This window comes from Puntigrus tetrazona, chromosome 17, assembly GCF_018831695.1.
Source record: "Puntigrus tetrazona isolate hp1 chromosome 17, ASM1883169v1, whole genome shotgun sequence".
Lineage (NCBI taxonomy): Eukaryota > Metazoa > Chordata > Actinopteri > Cypriniformes > Cyprinidae > Puntigrus > Puntigrus tetrazona.
In genome coordinates, this window is record NC_056715.1 from 12,415,702 (window position 1) to 12,439,425 (window position 23,724).

The window sequence follows — 23,724 nt, forward strand, 5'->3', positions numbered from 1 at the left end:
TGGATTGTGTCATCATCGTGCTTTGTAGTGATCATGTTATTGTCATTTTTTTCAGACAAAGCCAACAAAGACCACAAAGCCATTGTATCCACCAACTCGTAGAAATTGGGAAAGCAACTATTTTGGGGTGCCTCTTCAGAACTTGGTCACACCTGATAGACCCATACCTTTGTTCATTGAGAAGTGTGTTGAGTATATTGAGGGCACAGGTAAGTTTCTTGGTTTTGTAAAGCTGGTTTACTAAAAAAATATTTCTTGTGTGAGTTTACTAGCATAAAGTAATTTATGTTTGTCATTTTTGTCCATGGCATTTTTCATTTAGTACGTTGCAGCTTTAGGAAAATATGGTGACAACATGTTTTTCCTGCTACTTCACTGAAAATTGTACATTTGTGCATTTTGCGTTGCTTGTTTTGTGAGCCTGATACAGTACATATTTTAAAGCCCAGGAAATTCTGCAATGGGTTCAAATACCATCAATGAGTAAATGAATGAAATCCATTACTCTGAGGTAATAAATTCTGACACAACAGGAAGTTGACGGGCAGGGGTGGAGGGAAGTCCATCTGGTAAATGATTGAATGGATTTTTATGGCACGTGTTATGATGATCTAATTTTTCCCAGAGCACTTTGTTCAGTTCAAATTGTGGTTTGCATTTTCATGGACTCTGCAAGTGCTGTGTAAACACTGAGGCCCGTCACATATCGTAGCCACGGGGTGGGCTACCATCAATTCAGGACACGCTGACCATATTTGGACTCGAACAAAGTCTGCTTCATGTGCTTTAAGCAGTGATAGAGGCACTTTAACTGTGCCTGTTTGTTTGGTTACAACATGCCCTTCAGTAGCTTGTTCTGTAACTGTGTTCAATGGAAACTCTGACTAACACGGCTGTCAATAAGCCCAGCCGACCCATAATATAGCTTGAGGTTTCATGAGCGAGTAGGTGACACCCACATACCACCGTTCAGGTTGGTTGTGGCTATAGATCAGTGAATCTTATGCATGGCTGACATGCACTGATGTGGTTTCCTAAAGGAAATTATTAAACTGCAGTTTGTGGTTTTTATGGTGTGTACTGGAAGTGGGCAAAGTGTCTGTGGTGAGCATAATACTAGGTCAATTTGCTGGTTGAACTGGTTTTGCTTTGTGTACGTGTGGCTATACACACATGAAGCTTGATCCGAAACAATTTTTGCTGATCTCATGTTTAGATCTCGTATAGTGCTCTGTCCACAGTTAATGTGCAGGACGATTGATTTGGTTGGTAAGTGGCTTGAGTCTGTGTGTGACATGCAGGTTTGTAGACTATTTTAGCTTTAGAAATTAGGTGCAATTTATGGGGAGACCAGTTGATGTACTAGAATTTTCTTTTCATATCGCTGATGACAAATAGATGATACTGAAATTATATGTAGTTTTGTCTAAACAAAACGAAAACAAAATCAACTAAAATCATGCCTTTTTAGGTGTCACAACAATTGTACAAATGTACTATTACAATTCTTTATTTTCATATTCATTTTGAGATTTGCTAAAGATTATTTTTAGAGGTTCACAGTATTAAAATAATTTGTTATTTTAAAACTAACAGATTGATCCGGGCAAGTAGGTATTAGGTAGTATTAAAACTGTGTGCAGTTTTAAAAGACTGAGGATTCAAGTTAACAATGCAATGTACAGTACAAAAATAAACATTTAATAAAGCTTAATTTAAGCGTTTTAATTATTTTAAAGATTCCTTTTGAAGTGAATGATAATGAAAGGTAAAAGTAAAAAATTAGAGGCAATGAGCATAATTAACTATCCAATAACTTTCAATGAATTTCCAAAGCGGAACCAGTACACCATCCATTAAGAAATACTAAAAATGTTCAGTAAATAGTCCATATTAGTATTAGTTGCCAATATTAATATTTATTATATTTAGACTATTCCTTTAAAATTGTGCTGTTATATTGATGGTGGCTGAATCTTGGCCTTTTTGGTTTGTGTGGAATAGGACAAGATGGCACAATGTGCCCAAGGCTGCGTCTGAGCATCGCAGGGCTCTGTTTAAGAGCTTTTTGAAAGCATCTTGCCTCAAAGAGCTGCGCAGATGAAAAGGTTCATCAAACACCCTGCCCCCCAAGCCAAACGCTCACTCCCTCCCATTTATACCCCTCTATCTCGCTCTGTACTGCACTTTGAAACCCAGAGGAAATGATAATACTTGACTTTTTTTTTTTCTGTGGTCAAGAACAAGTAGTCTCCAACAATCCACTCCTCCAACATGCTGTATGCACACACACAGTCCTTTATTCCTCGAGGCCCATGCATTCTGAAAACCAAGACCCTGTGGCGTTAAGAACTGTACAGAGAAAATGGACTTTATGGATGTTTCCTAATTGACTTTCATGGCTCATTTAGGCCTGGATGCTTCATTTATCCATCAGAAGAGTACCCCCATTGTCATTTCCTCCTTGCAGGCCTTCACAGTAATAACTCCTTCTGTGTGAAACGTTATGGATGTTTAGATATTTTTATGAGACACTAACTATGAAATAAACCATGAACTTAACAGACACAGAGGAAGTAAGAGCAGAAAAAAATCATTGCAGCAGTTCCCAGAAAATATTTGCTAACCTTGAATAGGGCGGTCACATTCATTAGACCTACATAATGTTTTTTTTGACATGCATCTTCTATCCAAACGAAGGACTTTTTTGCCAATTTTGGAAATGTTGCAACAAATAGGATGCAAATTAGGTACGTTTTAGTTGACTTGATGTGTTCCTTACGGGTGCAGCGGCGCGTTAAACAGCTCTTCGGAAAGGAGGTAATTTCCAGACAGTGCTTTCTTGTTTAATTTGGCATGTTTGAATTGTTTAAAGCGGTTGTGCAGTACAGTTGGAACATTAGCTAATTATTCATACAACAAAGCATTTCCTAGAAATATTCAATGTTAATGTTACAACATTTCTATTAAATGTTTTGGCATGTAAATAGAGTTAGTTGTTTAGTAATACGCCAATGAGTTAATATTCCTAATAATATCTTAATATCCAACTAATTTGTTTTTTATTTTTAACATCAATGCATTTCCGTAAATATTTGAACGTTAATTATTAGAATTCTACTGTATACATCAAACTAACTGGAATCGTAATATTAATTTACTAGCTTTTGCAAGAATTGGAATATTATTTTGTAGTTGGAATTTTAAATACTTACTTGAAAGGCTGTTAAATAAATAAACTGGAATTAAAATGCTAATACCAACTATGGAATAATATAATTTCTAAAACAAAAAATTTAGTTAACAGACATTTACTTATATTGGGTGTGAAATAAATTTTTTTATTTAATTTTGTATGAAATACCACAACCTGTGTTTCATTTTGGTTGACATTGCTTTGCCAGCATCATTTGATCAGCTGTCGTTGAAATCCAAAACATGGACTCAAGGCTAGTTGCAAAGCCAAACACAAAGACTTCCCTGTGGGTACATTTTAGTCTTAACTCAAATGGAAAATGAAAGCCCAATAACTCGGATGGGCCGCCTCTGCACCAAAGCAGTGGCAGTTAAAGGCACCAAGACCATAAAATGGCAGTTGCAGTTGCTCCCCAGCAGAAGGCTATTGCAGAGGCTTCTGGCCCAAGTTTCGGTGTGATATGAATGCTGCAAAAGCTTGACAAGCAGTATGAATTGCCAGGAAAATCTCCGAAATTGCAGTTCCCGGCCTATGCAGCCAAAATGAAAGATGTCAAGGTTTAAAGAACCTGACTTGGCCAATACACACGTGTGATCAAGCGCAGATGTTGCCCCATACGCGAGCTTAACAATACATTACCTCACCAATGGCTGGATGCTACCAAGTGTGAAATAAGATATGTACCAGAGAAGCTCATAGCTGAATGGCTTCAGTGTGCTTTGGCAGACCGGGTATTAGATTAGCAGAAAATGTCCTGCATAAGCACGGATAGCCAACAGTTCTCAGCCGGATGTGCAGAACTGTTTTGATGAATGAAGAGAAAGGCGTAGAGTTAAGCGAGAGTATTTGTACAACAATTAATCAGCTGAGTAATATTTCACGATCTGGACAGCGCTAGGCTGGAAGGGTCATAAGTGTGTTTACCCACAATCCCTAAACCATCATTCTGCAACGTTGGACCTTTTTCCAAGAACGTTTGATGGATTGTGACAGGGAATGGGACAGGATTGTTTACAGCTTGCTGTTGTTTCCTCTGAAGGTCTACGTTTAACTTTTACTTATTATAGTACTATATACTGCACGATTTTCACTGTATAACAAATAATCAGTGAGAAACGTAATAAATACTGCGGTTTGAATAGCAGGCCAAAAATGCCTTTTACACATGCCTCGCCTTGTATTTCTGGAGTCTCAAATGCCTAGTAGATTCATTGCAGCCCGTGTGTGTGTCTATGGCTGTGTTTCAAAGCCAGTGAGCGGCCTAGGCAGACAGCAAACATGCAGTATGCAATTTTTAGGCCAGGTGTTTGGCTGCAATCTTTGCACATCTCACCTTTTCAGGGCATCCGCATTGGCAACCAGGTCACAAAAGCAAGATGCTGTACATTTCCAAGGATGCCGTTGCAATGATGCACTTTTTAAAGTGACTCTTGCGGTGAAAAAGCAGGAGTCAGCCTTTTCACAAGTCTTTAGCCCTTTAGCCCTGCTTTTTCAATACAGTGCAGCTTCCTCTCAGCCATATAGGGATTACTTAACTCGGTAGGGAATAATTGTCATGGCCTATTTCTGCGGTTTGAGACGTAGTGCTGTGGAGTATCAGATCTCAACTTGATGCATTGAATTTTAAACGAGGCGGTACTATAGTAATTTCAGTTGTTGTTGCTAAAAATCACCATGAGTTTCATTTGTGGTTTTATGTTATTTTGATTATTTGTTTCATTCTTTTGAAACTGAGATACTTAAAAGAAAATGAGTGTGGCCACTGTTTTGTTTACAATTATAATGGTACTGATATATTGGTTAGTTTCGTGTTTTGATTACAGTGGTGGCTAATGAAATTTTTTTTTTTGGTCATATTCTGGTCAAAACCAATGGTATGTTAGGTATATTTTAATATAAATCATTATTAGGCTAATGTCATGCTTTTGTTTGTTTGGATTTTTTCAGTTGTTGTTTTAGGCTCTACAGGGTTTTAAGGTTTATTGACTTTTACTATAATATGATATTACGAGACTATATATTTGTGGACATAAACAAGTTGAAATCCTGTTTAAAAAGATTAAACTACTCCCATAAAATACATATAAACATATTTAAAGGTAATAATTAAATACTTAGTTTTATGATCAAAGCTCTGTTGTTTTTATTGTGGTTTAGAGGAATGCAATGAAAATGGCAAGATATACTAATAGCTAAACTCTATGCTTCAGTCCAGGACGTGTTTATCGTGAAATATAAAGCTTATGCTTATGTTTGCTTTTTGAAAATCTGTAAAGATTTTAGAACAGAAACACATGGGTACACTGATTTGAAGAGGGACATATTTAGTGTTATCTCATACAACAAGGCCTAAAAATGATAAACTATAAATCAGATTACAGTAGGTGTGTAGAAGATTGTGTACAACAGGTTTTTCAGCAAAGTTTCGATTTTAAATGTTGATAAAGGCTGAAATTTGGTTGTCAAATCTGATACAGTAGGCTTTATAGGGTTAGGTGTCTAAATCTGAACCAACAAACATTGTTAGTGCAGTTGCAGGAAATGTGGGGTTTTCATGTGATTCCCATTTCACTGTAATGTAGGTTGTTTGATCCACGGCATTGCGTTTAGGTTAATCTACAGATACAAATCGAAGGTGTGGTTTGCGTTAAGTACTTGCTCTTCCAAGCTTCTTGTTTGTTCAAGCACAATCAGCCCGAATGAAATCAGTCAGACCGCTGATTCCAGATGTAGTCGTTATGTCTCCTGAACCTAAAGATTTTATACGGGTCCCGAGATTGCTTTCATTTTAATCAGCAGAGCTATCTGCACTAGAAGCGCTGCAGAAATACTGCTGTTATCTTATTAATCTATCATTTACATAAGGGATGCAAAGATGTATCCGTCGATACCGATCCAATCTGATACCAGCGCCTTTAAATCAGTCTAGAATTTCTTTACTTCTGTGATTACCTGATCATCACGAATCTACTACATATAGACAACTTCATTTTGAGAAAAAATAACAAATGAAAAAAATATATATTCATAATCTGACAGTATTGACCTGATACTGATCCTGAATATTGGATCGATGTAATTTAGTTGTTTTTGTTTTATATAAGGTGTCAACATTTTTTATACAACTTTCATACTTGTCACCAGTGTCAATCTAACAAAAAAAATACTACCCAAGAAAAAGCTCAAGCTCACTGAAGACAAGCAGTCGGTGATTTAAATAAGAATAAGAAACTAGTTTCAAGCAACAGGACAAAAAAGCTACAGTAGAACAAAATAAGAACACGCATTGTATAAAGAAATCAGCTGCATATACTTCACTGTGTAAATGAAATCTATTTCTTCTTATTAAAGACACTAAAAGATTTAAGCGCTGCCAGAATCCAATATGCATTTTCTTTTTCAGCTGTTTGCTTTCACCGAAGACATTAATTACTGTCTTCATGAGGATATTTGCAATTTGACACGTATAACTGTATTTAACTGTTCAGGGCCTATAAAACGGCAAAAATAACTCAATACTCCCGCGCTCTGTGAGCACTGTATGTTAAACCCCAATGCTTAAAAGTTTGCTCAAATTATGTTTTCGTGACCACGTAGCACAACCAAGTCACATGAGCGATTGGGACAATGGTCCAAAATTTCTACAGGTATACGACGTATATTTTCCGGTAAATTGTCTCCACTGGTATTTCTTCCACCCCTGCTGCTGAGGGTATTTAAACCTCTTACAGACAGAAACTAGATCCATGTGAAGGGATGAGTCTTAATTTGTGTTTATCCACTTCCCACACTTCCCTTTATATGATCTGGCTGAATTAAGCATATAAAGGATTTAATCTTCTTGTCTGCTCGGCAAATGGAGTCCCCCCTTCCCGATGACTGTTGCTTTGCCCACTCTAGACGTGCACCTTGCTGGAGGCTTGCAAAAAGTTTTGATGACTCTGGCTTTTTCCTCCTTTGACACATCAAGGTCTCTGGCGAATGCTTAGCAATAAGTGTCCGACAACGCAAAGTCCTGTTATTCCCCTTGGCCTGCTACTGCTTGTCGTGCTTGAGGGGAGAGGATGTCAGAAGCGCTTGGCTTTGACAGGCTGTCGCCACACATCAGCCAGTGCATCTAGACTCAGGAAGTGGCTTATAAAATGTAATGAAGGGGACGGCGATGATGCCATAAGCTCTGGGAGTTTGTCAGAACGCAAGAATGAAGCTTATGCACTTGAAGAATTCGCAAGCAGAACTTTTTAAGCTCCCAGTATGCCTGATGGTTGTCGTTCAGGGCTGCTGTCTGTGCTCACTTCACCATGCTTGGTTTCAAATATTTAATTGGAAACTGCTAAAAAAATGAATTAGGTTCAGATTAGCTTTTTTATTTCTGTTGTTGATATATGATGGATCCTACTTCGGGGTGGGAATCTTTTTATCGAGTCAGGACTGGGAAAAAATTCTATGCTAAATTTAAGTACACTGAGCAAAATACAGTATCCCACAATTCAGTGCACTTTTCTCCACTTTTTTTTTGTTTCCAAAAGTTATTTGATCGTTTGCAAGAGTAGATAATGGGTATGATTTTATGATTTCTTTTGAAACTTTGGTTACTTTTTCTTTGATTTGTTTTGTTTTGGGATTTGTATCGTTTAAAATATTTGATCAGATTTGTCAAATTAGACCTATGATTTCTAATTAATTTAAGTTTTGGTTTGTTTAATTAGTTTTTGCTGTTGTTTAATAGTTTTTTGCAACTTTTTGTTCTTTGTGGCTTTCTTTTTTTTGGGGCGGGGTGGTTTCGCAAAATGAAATCAAACACAAAATATCTTGATGGCGCTTGAAGTAAACAGGATTATGTGACCGCTATTCCAGGCTATTGTTTAAAAGCTTCAGTGGTTAATGCTTGCCATTTTACATACTGAATATAAAACGCTAAGAAGGATGCAGTGTAGCAGGCTATATTTTCCCTGCTGTTGTTAACTTGACAAACATGCGTAGAAAAGCATTGTTTGTTGTTCGGATTTTGAAGAAAGAATGTAGCACTGGTGCAACTTACAGCGAACGCGTGAAAAAGAACCATAACTTTTAGTTTTTTTTGGGAAACACGCCTACTCCCATAAGGACACGCTATCTATGCTGCGCCGATTACGCAATTGCAGTAGTTTGCGGATTAAAAAAAAGACTATTTTTAAGCATATCCCATCTGTTCATGATGAATTAGAGATGAGCTGGAGCGAACGATGCCGTCACTGTTTGCTGAAGGACAGATGTCCTGGGTCTGCCGGTCAGTCCATGGTCGAGCTGACCACAGCTCATCTGCCGACACATTACACATGCATTACTGCTTTAAGTACAGACTCAAAGCCGTGTCGCTACAGTGGCCTCACAATGAGCCCTTGATGATAATTCACGCTGAATAATTGAACGCGTGGCTTGTTGTTACGTCTTTTTTGATGGTTTAGTTTTTAGTCTGGCTCCTTGCGTTTGTTCCACAAACAGCTAGCTTATTTTCATCATATCAGAATTAAGTCCATCAGCCCGCCGCGCACCTGTGCTGCGCGCTTCTTCGCCGCGAGCAGATATTCTGCGTTAAATCAATGCCTCAAGTTCTTAGGACTGTGCGAGGGGATGCCGTTTAGCTGCAGGCAGTAGATAAGGCCACTCGGCTCTGCTAAATCCTCTCGACTGCCATGAATTTCTCATGGGGCTAAACACATGCAAACCCACCCCTCTTTGATAACAGCCAACTTGCTGCGCTCACAACTTAAGATTGGACTCGTTTTATTTTAAAAGCACTTACGCCACTCATGCAGCTGACAACTCAGCATGACTAATATGTCCGGGCTTAATTTTTAACCAGTTTCAGACAGTTGTTTGACTCCGGGAATCTAGACATCTAAGCATTTATGTAAAAAGCATAGGCTTATGACCTTACATGCCACTGCTTGACCTAAAAGAATAGCAGAGCTTATAGGGATTTCTTTTAACACAATTTTGCTTTCCCACTTTGCGGTTTCTGCAGTTTGAGACTGCAATTACTTTAAAGAAGGAGTTCACCCAAAAATGAAACATTTCATCATTTGCTTGCTTTCATGTCGTTCCAGATCTGTCTACAGAAGTAGAAATTTATAAAAATGTGTGGATCTTTTTTTGTGTGTGTAATGAATGATAATGAAGAGTGGAGCTTTAAAATGGTCCCAAAGCTGCATGAGAAATCATTTGTAGGAGAGGAAAGAGAATCGAAAAGTCTTCTGAAGCTTTATATTAGCTTTGTGTGACAAACGGGTACAATTTAAGTTATTTCCTGATATCTTCTCTGTCGGTGAGCTGTCAACTTCTGCAGTTGGTTAAATGAGTTGAACGCACACCTGAATCAGTTCGGCCTGTGAATGAAACATTTAGACTGTGTGTTTTTGTGAGCACAATCAATTAGTTGAGTATATCTGATTCACTTGAATGATTCTTTCATGAATTAGACATCACTACTTATGAAAAGTATGTATCACTGTTTGAAAATGGATAATTATCATTTACTCTTGTACTCTTGTGCGCACACAAACTATTCTCGACGCGTCACATGGACAAATTTAACGATATCCTTGCTACTATTCTAGGCCTTGTACATGATAGTTCCCTAAAGAATCATATTGATAAAAAAACTATAAGGTCTTATGGTTTTGGAACGGCATGAGGGTGAGTAAATAATGACACAATTAAACATTTTTCGGTGAACTATCCCTTTAACAAAAGAGGCATTTTCAACACGTTTTTTTCTTGCATGGATTTAAAAATCAATAAACAGAGAGCTGATGCGCTTTGATATTTTCTTTCGCAACTGCCGCTTTGATTTATAGGCACCAAGAGCTGCAGGGAAGGGCAATTATTATCACAGCAGTGTTGAAATTGATGAGTCGACTCGGATTCTGCCCCCTCTACATTCTGCAAGGTTCGATTTCCAGACCGCTTTTGTTTGCGGAGTGACTTAAGTGACACTAATGTTGGCTTCACGTGTCTCATCGCAGGACCAACCCTGACCTGAGTTTATTTCCTAAACCTCGTTAAGTATATTGAAACCTTCTGAGGAATAAGGTTAATAAGGGTTGGTATATTTTTAAACCGATTTCCTGTGGAATGAGCATGTGAGTCGACTCTTCCTCTCTGCTGATTTATTATGGTGTGTTAGTGGAATGCTGAGGCAATAGCCTCAACTCACATTTGCCCCCCGCTAACACAATCATACTGTATCTCATGGAGCATTTCTTCACCAGGCGTCTGCGCTGATGGATGGAGGTTGGTTTAGAAAAGCACTTTCCCTCCATGTCTATTTGTGGACCCTGATATTTGGACTTGAACTCCACCATGGGGGTGGGTGTTATGGCAGAATAATTAAGCAGATGGTGTCAAGTGATTTTGTATAATGGTTTAGCACCAGATGCACACGATCTTCCATGTAATCATTTCTCTTGATTTGAATGGTTAGGGGTTATGGGTGCTCTCTCATACTGGAAAGATGGATCGGAAATCACTCTCAATTCCTTGCCAATGCAGTAGCTCTATTCCTTAATGAGCCTCCTGTATAGGCATCATCCTAACTGATTAATTGAAAACAAATGGCGCTTCTGATGTAAAATGTGCAATTGATTCCATAAGAATCTAATTTGTTATGTGGCTAAACAAATGCCACGGTTATTAATATTGCTATTTTTTTGTGCAATTTGTTATTTTGTAAACTTTTTTTTTATAATTAGATTGAAAGTGACATTTGTTGAATTTATTAAATATTTATAATGAACATTTCTCCATACTTGTCCGCCATGGTTTTCACGTTCAGTGCTGCCTTAGATTTTGCCTAGAAAAATGTATCTTTAAAAAAGATAATCATGAATCTTCACACTGTGTTTTGGACTGGAACTAATGTGTTTTAACACTGTTTTAAAATTCTTTATTTATGTAAAATAATATTTCACACGAGCTGTGCTAGCCTGGGCACCGCAGAGCAGGTGCAGGCCGGTTACCTAGAAGGAAGACACGTGTGATTTTTACAACAGATAGTTCTTTTTAATCTCCTCAAACGATTCTGAATAAGAAGATAAGATGCATAAGATACAATACACAAGACAAGGTGTAGCGTGTAAAATGGATCAAAGCAGCGTACCGGGAATACGCTTTGTTGGGTTTACTCGGGGCCTCTGTGGAGGTATGAATCTTTTGATAGCAGCCCATCCCTGGTGCGTTCCTGTGCAGGCACGCCCTTTTCAGAAAGGATTTGATGACAGCATTGTAAAGGAAGCTCAGTGAAAAGGTTGCAGTCCCCGTGTGACGTTCGTCCCAGCTCTGAAGCAAGAACATTGATTTTGCAGAGACATGCGCCGTAGCATTTACAGAAGCTGTAACCCTGAGCTTTGCCCTTTTATTGTGTATGACCCCTTCTAGACATTGTGGTAACACGGGAGTACGATGCATGACATTTTGCCATTATGCTCCAGAGTCCAGCCTAAAGCGTTCACGTTGACAGTGATTTTATCACTGGAGGTCACCGGGTCACTCTGCCGTCGCTGACTGCGAGCACGAATGAGATGCGGTACATATACGTTGTCATTGTGTACTGACGATAAATCAGTTTTCTTGCTGCTGAAAATTAAAATTATGCAGGAGACGGTATGTAAATTGCATTAGTGAATCATATCGTGAACAAGATAAATGATGATCAACTCACCCCGGAGGTGATTTCTGTTTTTCTATGCGTAATGTTTTTATTATATCTTTCTGTGTGGTTAGAGACAAATTGTAAGGAACAGTAGAATTACTCACAGCAGCTTATTAACTTTGCATCTTTCCCACACTCAACTACAGTATCTCACAACAGATGGATGACGTGGGCTCCGCTGCCTTCGCTCCTATAGAGAGCAACAGTTCGATTCTGGAAAGGGAAAAAAAAAAAAAAAAAGTTAATATCACGTTCAAATAAATAGATATTTAGGAAGAATACAGGATTATGTTTTACATAAAACGATTAAATACATCAAGAGATTTTGTCAGTTTTTATCATGTTGTTTTTATTGTTAGTAATCCTAGCAATTTTTTTCAGTTGTTATTTGATCAAAATGACCCAACTGCATTTTCCATGATATTAAAGGGTTTGTGTCCAGTGGATTCTCTTTAAAATGGTGCTATGGAGACACAGAGAGACACAAGATGAGACGGACTGTCAAATAAAGTCACTTTAGAACATTATGGTTGAACTACTAATGGCAAATTGTATTCCAAAGATGAAGCTTTTACCGGTTTGAAATTACATGAGGGTAAGTGATTAGTGAGGGTCTAGTAACCCTTTAATTGACATAACATTTAAAAGACATGTTATGTTTATCTCTTCAGTATGATGATGATTAGAGTTTTTCAGATTATAAAAAAATCTTTGCGTAGTACCAAAAAAAAAAATAAATAAATAAAATGCAACCCTCAATGCTACAGCACTTGTTTCCGCCAATGAAAGATGATGCTGCTCCAATTAAAAGTCATGACAGAAGAACTCAATTGATGTTTTGTCTGCAACCATACCTTACACTAGTTGTTGATGATCAAAAAAGGGAATTCATCTTTTTTTATTCAGCAACTATTAATTGATCAAAAGTGACTCCTACTTTTAACTGCAAAGACTTGTGCAGTTAAAAAATTCTCTTTCAAATGAAGCCTACACTATTAAAGTTTTTCAGTTGAATTTCACAATATCATGGTTTCCGCAGAAAAATTAAGATGTATTTAACATTGACTTATCTGGCTGCTGCAAATTTAGCTTTGTCACCATGTGAAAAATCTTAGACAGGTAAACTAGCCTATATTTTTTTAACTTTTTTGTATCTCTTTACACACACACACACACACACACACACACACATATATATGCACCGTATCATAATCTTTTACTTTTGTAACTTAGAATTTAGGCTTAAATCGTCTTGTTGTGGATTTGTTTAAAAAAAGACCATGGAGAAAATGAATGGGAAAACTACTTCTGCAAACGAGACTTTCACATTAGTTACTGTTGCGCTCTAGTGGTCGTCATTGCATTGTGAAATTGCTCATTTGCATAAAGTTTAAACCGGCCAAGCCTCGTTTAGTCTCTGTACATGTTTGCTTGTGGCATCTAATGGCCGCCGTTACTTATGTCCCATTGAAACCAACACTCATTGACAATGAATGACTTCCTTCTGCTGTTATTATGAACTGGGATTAAAGCTCGTTGTGAAAACAAATACTCACGCAGAACTTGACATTTTAGTTCCTCTAATGAAGCATCTGACATGCAGTCTGTGCAGTGCACTTTGCGTGTGATATTGTCCATTTCCTGCTGTGTAAACACTTCATCAAGAGCTAAAACAGCAGTGCTCATAATGGCAGGTTTTCATTACTATGCTGACCTTTTGTGTACGTCGTCTGGCATCACTTCAAACCACATTCGCAATTACGTCTGCTGAAAGAGAACTAAAGCTTAACTGATAAACCTCTGTTATTGTGATTTCTGGGTTTTATGCGAGTGCCTGATTTGATTTATGGTCTGTTTTTGCATATGGACTGTATTTTGACATTTCCTGTGTTACGGTAGTGCCTGTGATTTCCTGCATCGTGGTGGCCTTTTGTTGCCTCTGAAGTTGAGCGCGATGGCAATCTGCTGATGAGGAGGTGCAGATAAAGTCCAACAGTGGATGGGAAGTGCTTAGAGGGGACAATAGACTTGCATCCAAATTAAGATCGCTTTCCTCAGTACGGCTTCCTGTTACTGTTTTTACCACACTTTTGACATTGACCTTCCTCGCAGCATTTGACTAAAGATCATCACATCTGAAATTACTGACACGCCACACAAGACCCGCTCATTGGCTGATTTGACTTTTATGGCTGCCAGCTGTTGGACACCATGATTATTGGTGGCTTAGAGTCCTCTCGGGAAGTTTGTATTTATGTGTTGAGAAATCATAATTATAATGCTGGGTGCGTTCAAATCACTTTTGGTCAAAGCAAGACGGTGTATGCAACTTTTCTACATAATTTAGCACTGCGTTTTAAATATACATCTAGTAAATAATTTATACAGATTTGGGTTCTACGATTTTGCGTCTATAATTGGGGTAAAAAACACTGTGGCAGTCAATGGCTACTGCCATCTGTAGCCAGTAAACTGTGCAAAAGCCTCTCACTCATAATTACAACTTGGTAAAATTCATATGCATTCAACTCGTAATTACTATCTATCTGATTTGACTTGAATGCACCATATGTTTGAAATGTGTCTGCACTGAATGATGAGTAACGTTTTACGTTATTTGGACCGGTTGAATTGTATTTATGCTATCCATCAAGTGGTTCGTTTAAACCGGAGTGGCTAAATCTCAAGGAAGTGCAAATGTCTGTTTGTGTGTACTGCGCTTTATCAGCTATCTGAAATAGTAAGTTGACACGTTCTTGAGGAGGCTGACAGTTCTGTACGTGTGAGCTCCTTCAAGGCTTTGACTTTGATATGGTACAGTGCGGTTAGTCCCGACGTGTTTCTGCACTCGTAAGTGAGCTCACACTCTGTTCCCAGTGTCAGGCTGGGCATAACACCACCAGGCCAGGGCTCACGCTCACACATGTGACAGGCCTGACAAAAAGGGTTGGATCCAAACCCACGCCGTTGCGTGGTAACCTCACCAAACCATCACTTAATCTCCATGAGTCATCAACCGGCCACAAATGACATCACAAACCAACAATCAACCAGGGATGGGTCATGATGGTTGCCTAAGCAATAAATGCAGTTCACTAATTCACCTATATTTGGTTTATAGTGTCGTTTTTTTTAATTATTTTATGTGCTAAACTACATACTTTGTGCACAAGCACTTATATATTTGCTAAAATATTGGGGTAATATTTTTTTTTTTATTCTGATTAATTTGGTTAGCTAAGTAACTTCTGTCACTAGCTTGCATGAGATCAAAACATTTAACATAAAACATGTTTTCATAATATATTTTTAATACGTTTTAATGAAAGATTTATTTGATTTTACCGTTCAAGTGAAAGAAAAAAGCATTTCAACTATATATTTGCTTAATCCTCATGTACTGTTTTACAGTGTGCATTCAAATGCGTTTTAGTGAACAAAAGTCAGATAAAAAGCTTACGTATGACTCTTCCCTATATTTTACTAGAGATATGCGTCACCAGCAAAGTCACAATACAATATGATACAGGACTTTTAGTAAAACCGCTGTTTATTGAACAGTGCATACTATAGGCCCATTGCTAACTATAGGAAGAGCAGGCATTCAACCTCTGCATTATGAAGTAATGGTATACGTTTCAAGTTATCCATCTTGTTTTTGGGTCCATAAATAATAAATGTATTTGTCATAATAAATTTAGATTGTAATATACTCAATCCGATATATAAAAAAATAATTCCTCTGCTTGTATGTTATCATTGCACACATCAACACGAAGAAATAAAAAATAGAAGCGTTCTACCCTAATTGTAATCACTAGCTCACAGCACATACAGCAACACAGAAACCTCTTAGCGCTGCTCCACAATTTTATCAATAACATGATTTAATCGCTGAAGAGCGGCATTATCTTTCTCAACATGGAGGCGGTAATATCATCGTTTACATCACGTTAACATCACATGGGTAATTAATGACAGAATTTTCATTTTTGGGCGAACCATCCCTTAAAGGTGAAATATGGTCACCTACTGTGTTGAGTGTCAACCAGACACTGTATTTTTTTTTTTTTTTATTGTATTATCATAACCGTAGTAATAGTATGATAACAATTTAATCCCCCACCCTCGATATATTTAGCTAGATCGCCAGATTTCAAAAAGTTTTCATTCTCTTGAGCTGTTTTGGGGAAATTGGTGATTTCCCCAGGCAGTGATAAACAGCCCGCATTCGTCACTATACACCTGCCCTTTGCGTGAACACGGCAGTGAATTAAGCAGGCGCCTCCGTGTAGCCTCCCACCCCTCTGGAGGAGGGACCGGCTCTGACATGTGCGAGCATCTCAAGAATGCACGGTGGTTTTGACTTGTAGCAGTTAGCAGCCCACAAGGCTTTGGAAGTGACTGTGGGGGCCCTGTGTTTTGCATCAGCGCTCTGGAGCACTGCGGAGCCGCACAAGGTCACGGCTTCACGGAGCTATCTTTAGCTTGATAAACGGGCTTCAGTAGATTAGACGTAATGAAAATAAAGAGATACACGCAGAGTTATCTGTCAGGGAACGGGGAAGTGTGGGTTGAATTCTGCTGCATTATCTGCATTACTGGCCTACTTTTTCTCTCGGTGAGATCAGCTCGTATGTCCACTCATCCATCTGGAGTGGCCCAGTTTACTGGGTTGAGTGCATGATTTTAAATATTTGAGCAAAGGTTGTAGAAAAAGAGCTTTTCTGCGGAAAGCTCCCAGTAATATTTGATCTTCCGAGGAAGATTTGTACCTCTGTACATTTGACAGCGTTTCCGCAGATGTGACACAAACACATACTGTTTTGGCAGATGCTTTCTTGCCTGTGACTGACAACAACATACCGTTACTTTAGAAAGTATTACGCACTGGATGGCGCAACACAATGCCACAGATGCAGCTAGTCATAAATAAAAGCCTAATTAAAAAGATGCACTTGGCCTTGGGATTTAAAAAAAAAAAAGGATCATCTCACTGTTTTGTGATGCTTTGTTTCACAAGCATCAAAACTATGGACTATGGTGTATTTTAACTTGTTTTCTTCATCCTTTACTCTTTGTTTCTGCCGTGTTTCTCCACATTTCATATTTAGTAAGAAACTGTGGAACTGACACCTATTGTTCATTTGTGCATCCTTTTGTATGGCTGCTTCAAGCATTAGCTGTTTTTATTTTATTTATTTTTTTTAGAGCACCAACTGCTTTGTTCCACTGAGGTTTTGTCTCCATAACCTTTGCGAGATTGATTTTAATGAAGTGTCGCTCCTAATTTGCAGGTCTCACCACAGAGGGCCTTTATCGAGTGTGTGGAAACAAGACGGATCAAGACAACATTCAGAAACAATTCGACCAAGGTAGGTACTGATTTTAACTGGCCTCTGTGGGAAATTAGGCTTCGTTTGCAAACGCTTGATGGCATGCCGCTAGGACACATGTTGGAGGATATTTCACAAATTGGGTATAAGGAGACCGATAAACTCTAGTCTGACGGGTTAATTTGTATATTTGATTTTTCTCGTCACCTCTTAGAGTCATTATGGTTCTGTTGAAGATACACACTCCTTAAGTAGAATTCTAAACAGTGTCTTCTCTGCTTTATATCTGCAATATTCATATCTTATTTTAAAATAATATATAAATTTATACGTCATATGGATTATAGTACCAATGTTCTTGCAATGTTTCTGGACCTTGATTGTGGTAATTAAATTGTTGCGTATGGGAGGGTAAGAGAGTGTTTGTGTTCTGAAGATGAACAGCTTTCTTATGGGTTCGGAACGACACGAGAGCGAGTAATTAATGACAGAATACAGGTTTTTTTTGCCTAAACTATCCCTTTAAAGGGTGAACTCTTCATTCAGCAGCATAAAAGACGAGAAACAGGCCCTGAATTACATGATTATGATCTGCCACACTGTAAATGGACCATTCCTGTAAAAACAAACTTGACATTTGTGGCTTCTGACTGGCGTGATGCCTGCGGGCCTCCATCAAGCTGTGATTCGCACTAGTTATTAGCTTATGCGGGACATTTTTAGCTTAAATCTCCTTGTGACACATAAAAGCGATCTGTTATATTCTCATTTTAAAGCTCAGAATTAAATTGTCACTACGCTGACAGTATATTGTGGCAGTTACAGGTTTTAAAGTTACAGTTACAATTTTATTTCACTGTAACGGTGTATATCACAGTGTAGTTTTACGGGCAGCAAATCTGTTGAAAAATATATTGTCTGTATGAAATGACTTTTAGCAACTTGGATAATGCAGTGAATTCAGTCTTTTACTTTTTATTTGTAGCTTGATGGACAGGAACCAAATGATAAGATTATTTATTCAAATGAAGCCTGGCATCCATGCAAAAGCGGCTTTTAGCAAATTATGTAACGCTAGAGTTTTAAAAAAAAACCAACATCCTCAAAACAATAAAACTGGCAAAAAAAAAAAATGCTGTACTTCACAAAACCCATAGGTTCTTCTTTATTTTGACTAACTTTGCTATATATTTCCTCAATGCTGTTTTACATTGGCGTTTCCTCATTGCTCTTGTGTAATACCATCAGACCACTCGCTATTACGAAATATATGCACGTTTTTATTTTGTGGCTAAAGTGAATCCACTATTATTTCAAATCAAACACTAGTCATCTCTAGCTGGTGAGTTGTGGAGATGAGTGGGTGGAAAATCTTCAGCCGAGTGACCAGATTATTCACTCAGTGAGCCATCGTTTGCCCAAAAGAGCTACTATAGGCATCAGTCTGCCCGCTGGCCTGGAGCCATTAGCCTCCCTCTCTTTTTCTCTTCTCCGTCCTCACGATACTGTGAATTGGGTGCTTTTTCCCCCTTCTTGTGTTCATTCAGTGCCTTTGCGGAGAGATCTAGTCTGACAGCTGTCATTTCACCTTAAACCCGGCTCTTACAGCCTCTCTTTCTCTTTCTCATTTCTATTTATTCTCCCTAGTTTTCCTTCTATTCTGCTCTAGTCTCTGTAAATCTGTTTTAGTGGCTTTTCCAGCACTGACAAAGGGAGTTGGATGCTTATGCAAGCTCACACTATTTTCGTTCTTCACTCAGACCACAGTGTTGACCTGATAGTGATGGATGTAGCCGTGAACGCCGTGGCTGGGGCCCTGAAGGCCTTCTTCGCCGACCTCCCCGACCCTCTCATACCGTATTCTCTCCACCCAGAGCTAGTGGAAGCAGCCAGTAAGTATTGATTCATTTAGGCCATCAAGTGCTTATTCTTTGGCTGAGATTTGTGGTAACGGACTGCTTTAGAACGCTTGTTTCATCTAATACTGTTAAGATAACAGTTTCTGCTAAGTGTGGGATTAAGTTGCTTCATCTAACCTTAAGAAAAGTTAGGATAGATGAATGCGTTGTTTTGAATGATTGACACAACAGCCTTGAACAATAATTGTTTGATGATGAAATACGGTAAAAATAGTAATAATGTAAAATATTATCATTTAAACTGAATTGTTTCATTTAGCCTTGTTAAAGAATGTAATGTAGTTTATTTAATGCATTCTTGCTAAATAGAAAAGAAAAGTCTTATTTTATTTTTTTTACATTTAATAAAGTATTTTTAATTACTTTTTGTTTATATATGTGACCCTGGACTACAAAGCCAGTTCTAAGAAGCAAAGGTATATTTGTAGCAATAGCCAACAATTCTTACGACACCCTTATGACTGTTTTTGTTGTCAGTGGTCACATGTGGCCCTAATTATTATTTACATTTTTGTTTTTCACTCGTTTCTCCCCATTAATATAGCCTCGGCAGCGGGCATGTCACATAGGTATTAACAAATATTTCCCACAAGGATTGTAAAAATGGCAATATGACATTTCGTTTTATTGCCGGCGTTAGGTGAAAGCCGTCAACGTTGAGTTGAGTCTGTCCGTAGTCACGTGTCTGACCCCAGCCTCTCATTCTAACTTCAGTCTTCACAAACAGCAGGTGGGCCGCAGTGTGTCGAGGTAAAATGAGGCAGGTTTAGTGACACAGCGTTCATCCGTTGCATCAGCCCAGGCTTCAGCTACAAGACAGGCAGGAAGTGTGTCTCCTACAGCCTTGAGAACAAGTAGCAACCTGCCCGTGTTACTTCACCATTTCAACAGCCTACGAGTCGAGTTTTTTTTTTTTTTTTTTTTTTTTTTTTTCTATCTGTACCCGGTTTCTCCTTTCAACTACGTTCAATATTAATCCCATCACCACACCGTCTAATCCCAGCCCAAGGTAGCTGAGAAGTCATTTAAATGCATCTGCATTTGCGTTTGATGCTTCCGAGTGCTGAATCTAATCCAGGGCCCCCTGTGACGTGCTCCTCATTATTTCTGATCCACACCGCTGTAGATAAATGACATTAAGTGCTGCGATGCTGTTCTTTTTGAACATACTGATATTTCAGCTTTATCTCTTTCCTCCCCTTGCAGTTTTTTTGGGCCAGGCGGTTGTAGCTTGTTGTTATACAGAAATCTCTTTTTGATAATGATTATGACATGAACGCGCATTTCTAATTGTCTTTCTGCTGGAAAAGATAAAATATATTTATTATGTGCTTGCGTATAGGTTTTAAATGATCAGTCCTCATTGAACTTAATTATAAATTGATTGATCTCTCTCTTCTGATCGGTTAAATCCGCAGTTAAATATTTTTTTGGATAATATTGAAATTCTGACCAAAATGTTAAATTCTGCACATTTGTGTTTTGAAAATAAATGCTAAAAATTAAAATGACTTATTTAAAAGTTAATTTATGTATCACAACGTAATGTAACGTTAAAATGGACATTAATTTTTAAGGTCAACCTAAATAAGTATTAATGTAGGGGAAATTATGTATTAATAGTTTAAAGTATTTTGCATCACTCTTTGCATCTCATATAATAAACCCATTTTTTATTTAGTAGTTCTGGAATATGCAGAATAATGTACAAATAGCTGGTTATCATCACACTATAAACCATAACTGGTATTAATAAAGAGTTATTAATGAATGTCTAAGTATTTCCACACTTCTCTAACAAGTTTGTTAATGTTTGTGCTTTCTCCAGAAATTGTAGATCATTATGAGAGACTGCAAGTACTGAAGGAAATCGTGAGAAAATTCCCTCCTGTGAATTATGAAGTTTTCAAATATGTCATCACTCACCTCAACAGGTAAAGCTTCATCTTCCCCATTATATTTGTTTTAAGCTTTATAAAAGTTCTGTTAATAGTAATTTATCCCATTCATCTTTGTTCACAGAGGATGGTTATGTATTTTTTATTTAGCAAATATTTCGAGAAAATTATGTAACAGATTTTAAAATGAATTATATTTTTTGTTCATTAATTTTTTCTTTTTTTTTTTTAGAATGCTTTTTAAAATGCATTTTATCTCCTTCCTCCTCTAGGGTAAGTCAGCAAAGCAAGACCACGTTGATGACGGCCGACAATCTGTCCATCTGTTTCTGGCCTACGCTAATGAGGCCTGATTTTGAGAACAAGGACACGCTGTCCACCACCAAACTCAACCAGTCCGTCATCGAGACCTTCATCCAGCAGTGCCAGTATTTCTTCTGTGGTGGTGAAATCACAGAGCCCTCGAGCGCCGAGGGAACGCCTCCTCCACACGGCCACGGCCTCGAGTCCCTGCTGGCCCTTCAGCTCCCTCCTCCTCTCCAGCCACAGCAGATCCAGCACCCCCTGCCCCCCGAACCTCTCATATAGACCTCCTACTCACATTCGGCTTGTACGTGTGCAGATAAGCCGCTTAAAATAAGAAGTGGAAAAAAAAAAGAAAGAACCTTTTTTTTGTACAAAGGAAGATGTGACTTGCATAAGACCTCCCCTGTCCCATTTTTTTTTTTTTTTTTTAATGCTCCCCGTTTCCGTTCCTCAGCCAGTCTGATTGAGAAACTGAATAAAAATTGTAAAGAAAATGTCAATGTTAATTTGACGTAGTAAATGTGCACATTGACTAATTTCGAACATGGCAAACATAAGGAAGATATATTTATAAAACTTTTTTGTTTTCAAAAGACAATGGAGCTGTCAGTCACTCACTAAAACCAACACCACATGCACGGCTTGCCGTACGGGCAAAATGTGCCGTTTATTTTTTGTTTTGCTTGTGTTTGTCCCCTTTTTATTTTACAATGGACTAAAGATATATTTTTAGGATATTTTTATCTTAAAGACAGCAGTTGTTGTTGTTGTTGGGGAGGTGGTGTCCCAAGGCGTTTGGGATTGAACTAATACGAGTTTATAAAATTAGGGGCACCTGCCTAGGATGCACTTTGTCCTAAAGACTTTAAACCGGGAGCCCCTCATACTCTGGAAACCACAGAAAGGGAAACAGCCCACTGCAACCGTTTGGCACATCTCAGAGATCCAGGCTTCAGAAGACGCCTGGTCATCTCCGTCTCGTTTCATGTTTGTTCGTTTCGTTTCCGCAGACCTTCAAAATTTCTACGGTTCTGTTGATTCATTTCTTAAACTGAATTTGCATGTTCTTTGCCACTTTTAATAACTGAAAGAGAGAAAAAAAAACATTAATGCTTAACTGTTTTTATGCAAGATTTTTTTTTTTTTATCTAACTTGTTTGAGGGAACATTAAACTGGGGTCAAATTGATATATTCGTTTGTTTGTGTCATGCCATAGTTCGACTCATCATATTTTGGCTTTAATCGTTTCCCTACAATAGGAAAATAAATAAATACGTCGGCATCTTTCGATGGCTGGCAAAACAAAAATCACGGGGTACTGGAGCTCTGTATAATCTTGTAAAACCTATAATCAGATTTTTTTTTTTGTGGTATGATGTATGAAAATTTGGGGTTAGATCCATTGACTGTACTTAATTCCCTATATAAATAAAACTTTTTTTGTTTTTGTTTTTATTAGATGGTACTGAATTTTGTTCCACTGTAACAGATGCTGTTTAGAAAGCTTGCAGTCTTTTGTGTGGAATACAGCACAACTCAGAGGCGTTTAGTTGTGATGCGGGAGCTTGTATGTGAATGGATGGGAACAAAAATGACAAGATTTATCTCAATTGACTCACTAAAATGGAGGAAAGGGCTCAATAGGGTAAGTGTGCAGCTGCTAGGATCCCATTTAGTGTAGTTTAAAAGAAAAGAGCAACATTATGTTCATATGACTGCCTCATATGATGTACAAACTAAATATTTTAACATCATCTGCTATGTATTATAGTAAATAAATGATTTTGACAAATGATGTTTGCCTGATGTTATTTTTGGGGTATGTGAGCCATCACCAATGTAAGGATGCATTTAAAATGTCCTCTGTAATCGGGGTTGCCAGATATGCGCTATAAAACCATCTTAATGGGCAGCCGAAAAATAGACGAAAAATAAAGTATGTCACTGCAAATCCTTAAATACACTTTTACGTTTTAAAAATACATCTTTTAGTTACTATTTTTGCATTACAGTTTTAACAAGATTTTCATAGACGGGGCTTTAACTGAAACAGGATTAAGACAAGACCTTTAAGTAATTTTCATTCACATGCCTTGAAAGAAAAATCTTTTCTGGTGGGCATATCAAGACAAAACAAAGCCACTGACATGCTTTAAAAACGGTCTTTTGAACTGAAACAGCTCAGATGTACATTTAGTCTAGGACTAGGCTTAAACCTTGTCTGTAAAACTGGGGGTTAAAGGCCTGCTTTTACAAACGGGATTATTTTACCCTAAAAGTCTAAAAAGCTAGTGTACAGTAATTGGTGGGGATGCTAATCCTTTATTTTTTTTATTTTATTTTTTCATACATTTCTGCAAACGCACTCTTCACCAG

General features: G+C 37.9%; 1 protein-coding gene across 2 annotated transcripts in view; it reads left to right on the forward strand.

The window, feature by feature from the left end:
• The window catches only part of arhgap5 (Rho GTPase activating protein 5), a 29,358-nt gene extending 6,215 nt beyond the window's left edge, over window positions 1-23,143 (forward strand). Inside the window, exons 3-7 of one of the 2 annotated variants that reach the window (XM_043262280.1) lie at window positions 56-209; window positions 17,186-17,263; window positions 18,985-19,116; window positions 20,972-21,077; window positions 21,314-23,143. In XM_043262280.1, the coding sequence (XP_043118215.1) occupies window positions 56-209; window positions 17,186-17,263; window positions 18,985-19,116; window positions 20,972-21,077; window positions 21,314-21,629 (786 nt within the window). In that variant the 3' untranslated portion in view covers window positions 21,630-23,143. Of the gene's footprint in view, window positions 1-55; window positions 210-17,185; window positions 17,264-18,984; window positions 19,117-20,971; window positions 21,078-21,313 lie in introns of those variants that run through there. The other variant, XR_006252969.1, reaches the window with a different exon arrangement.
• Window positions 23,144-23,724: the final 581 nt, after the last annotated feature.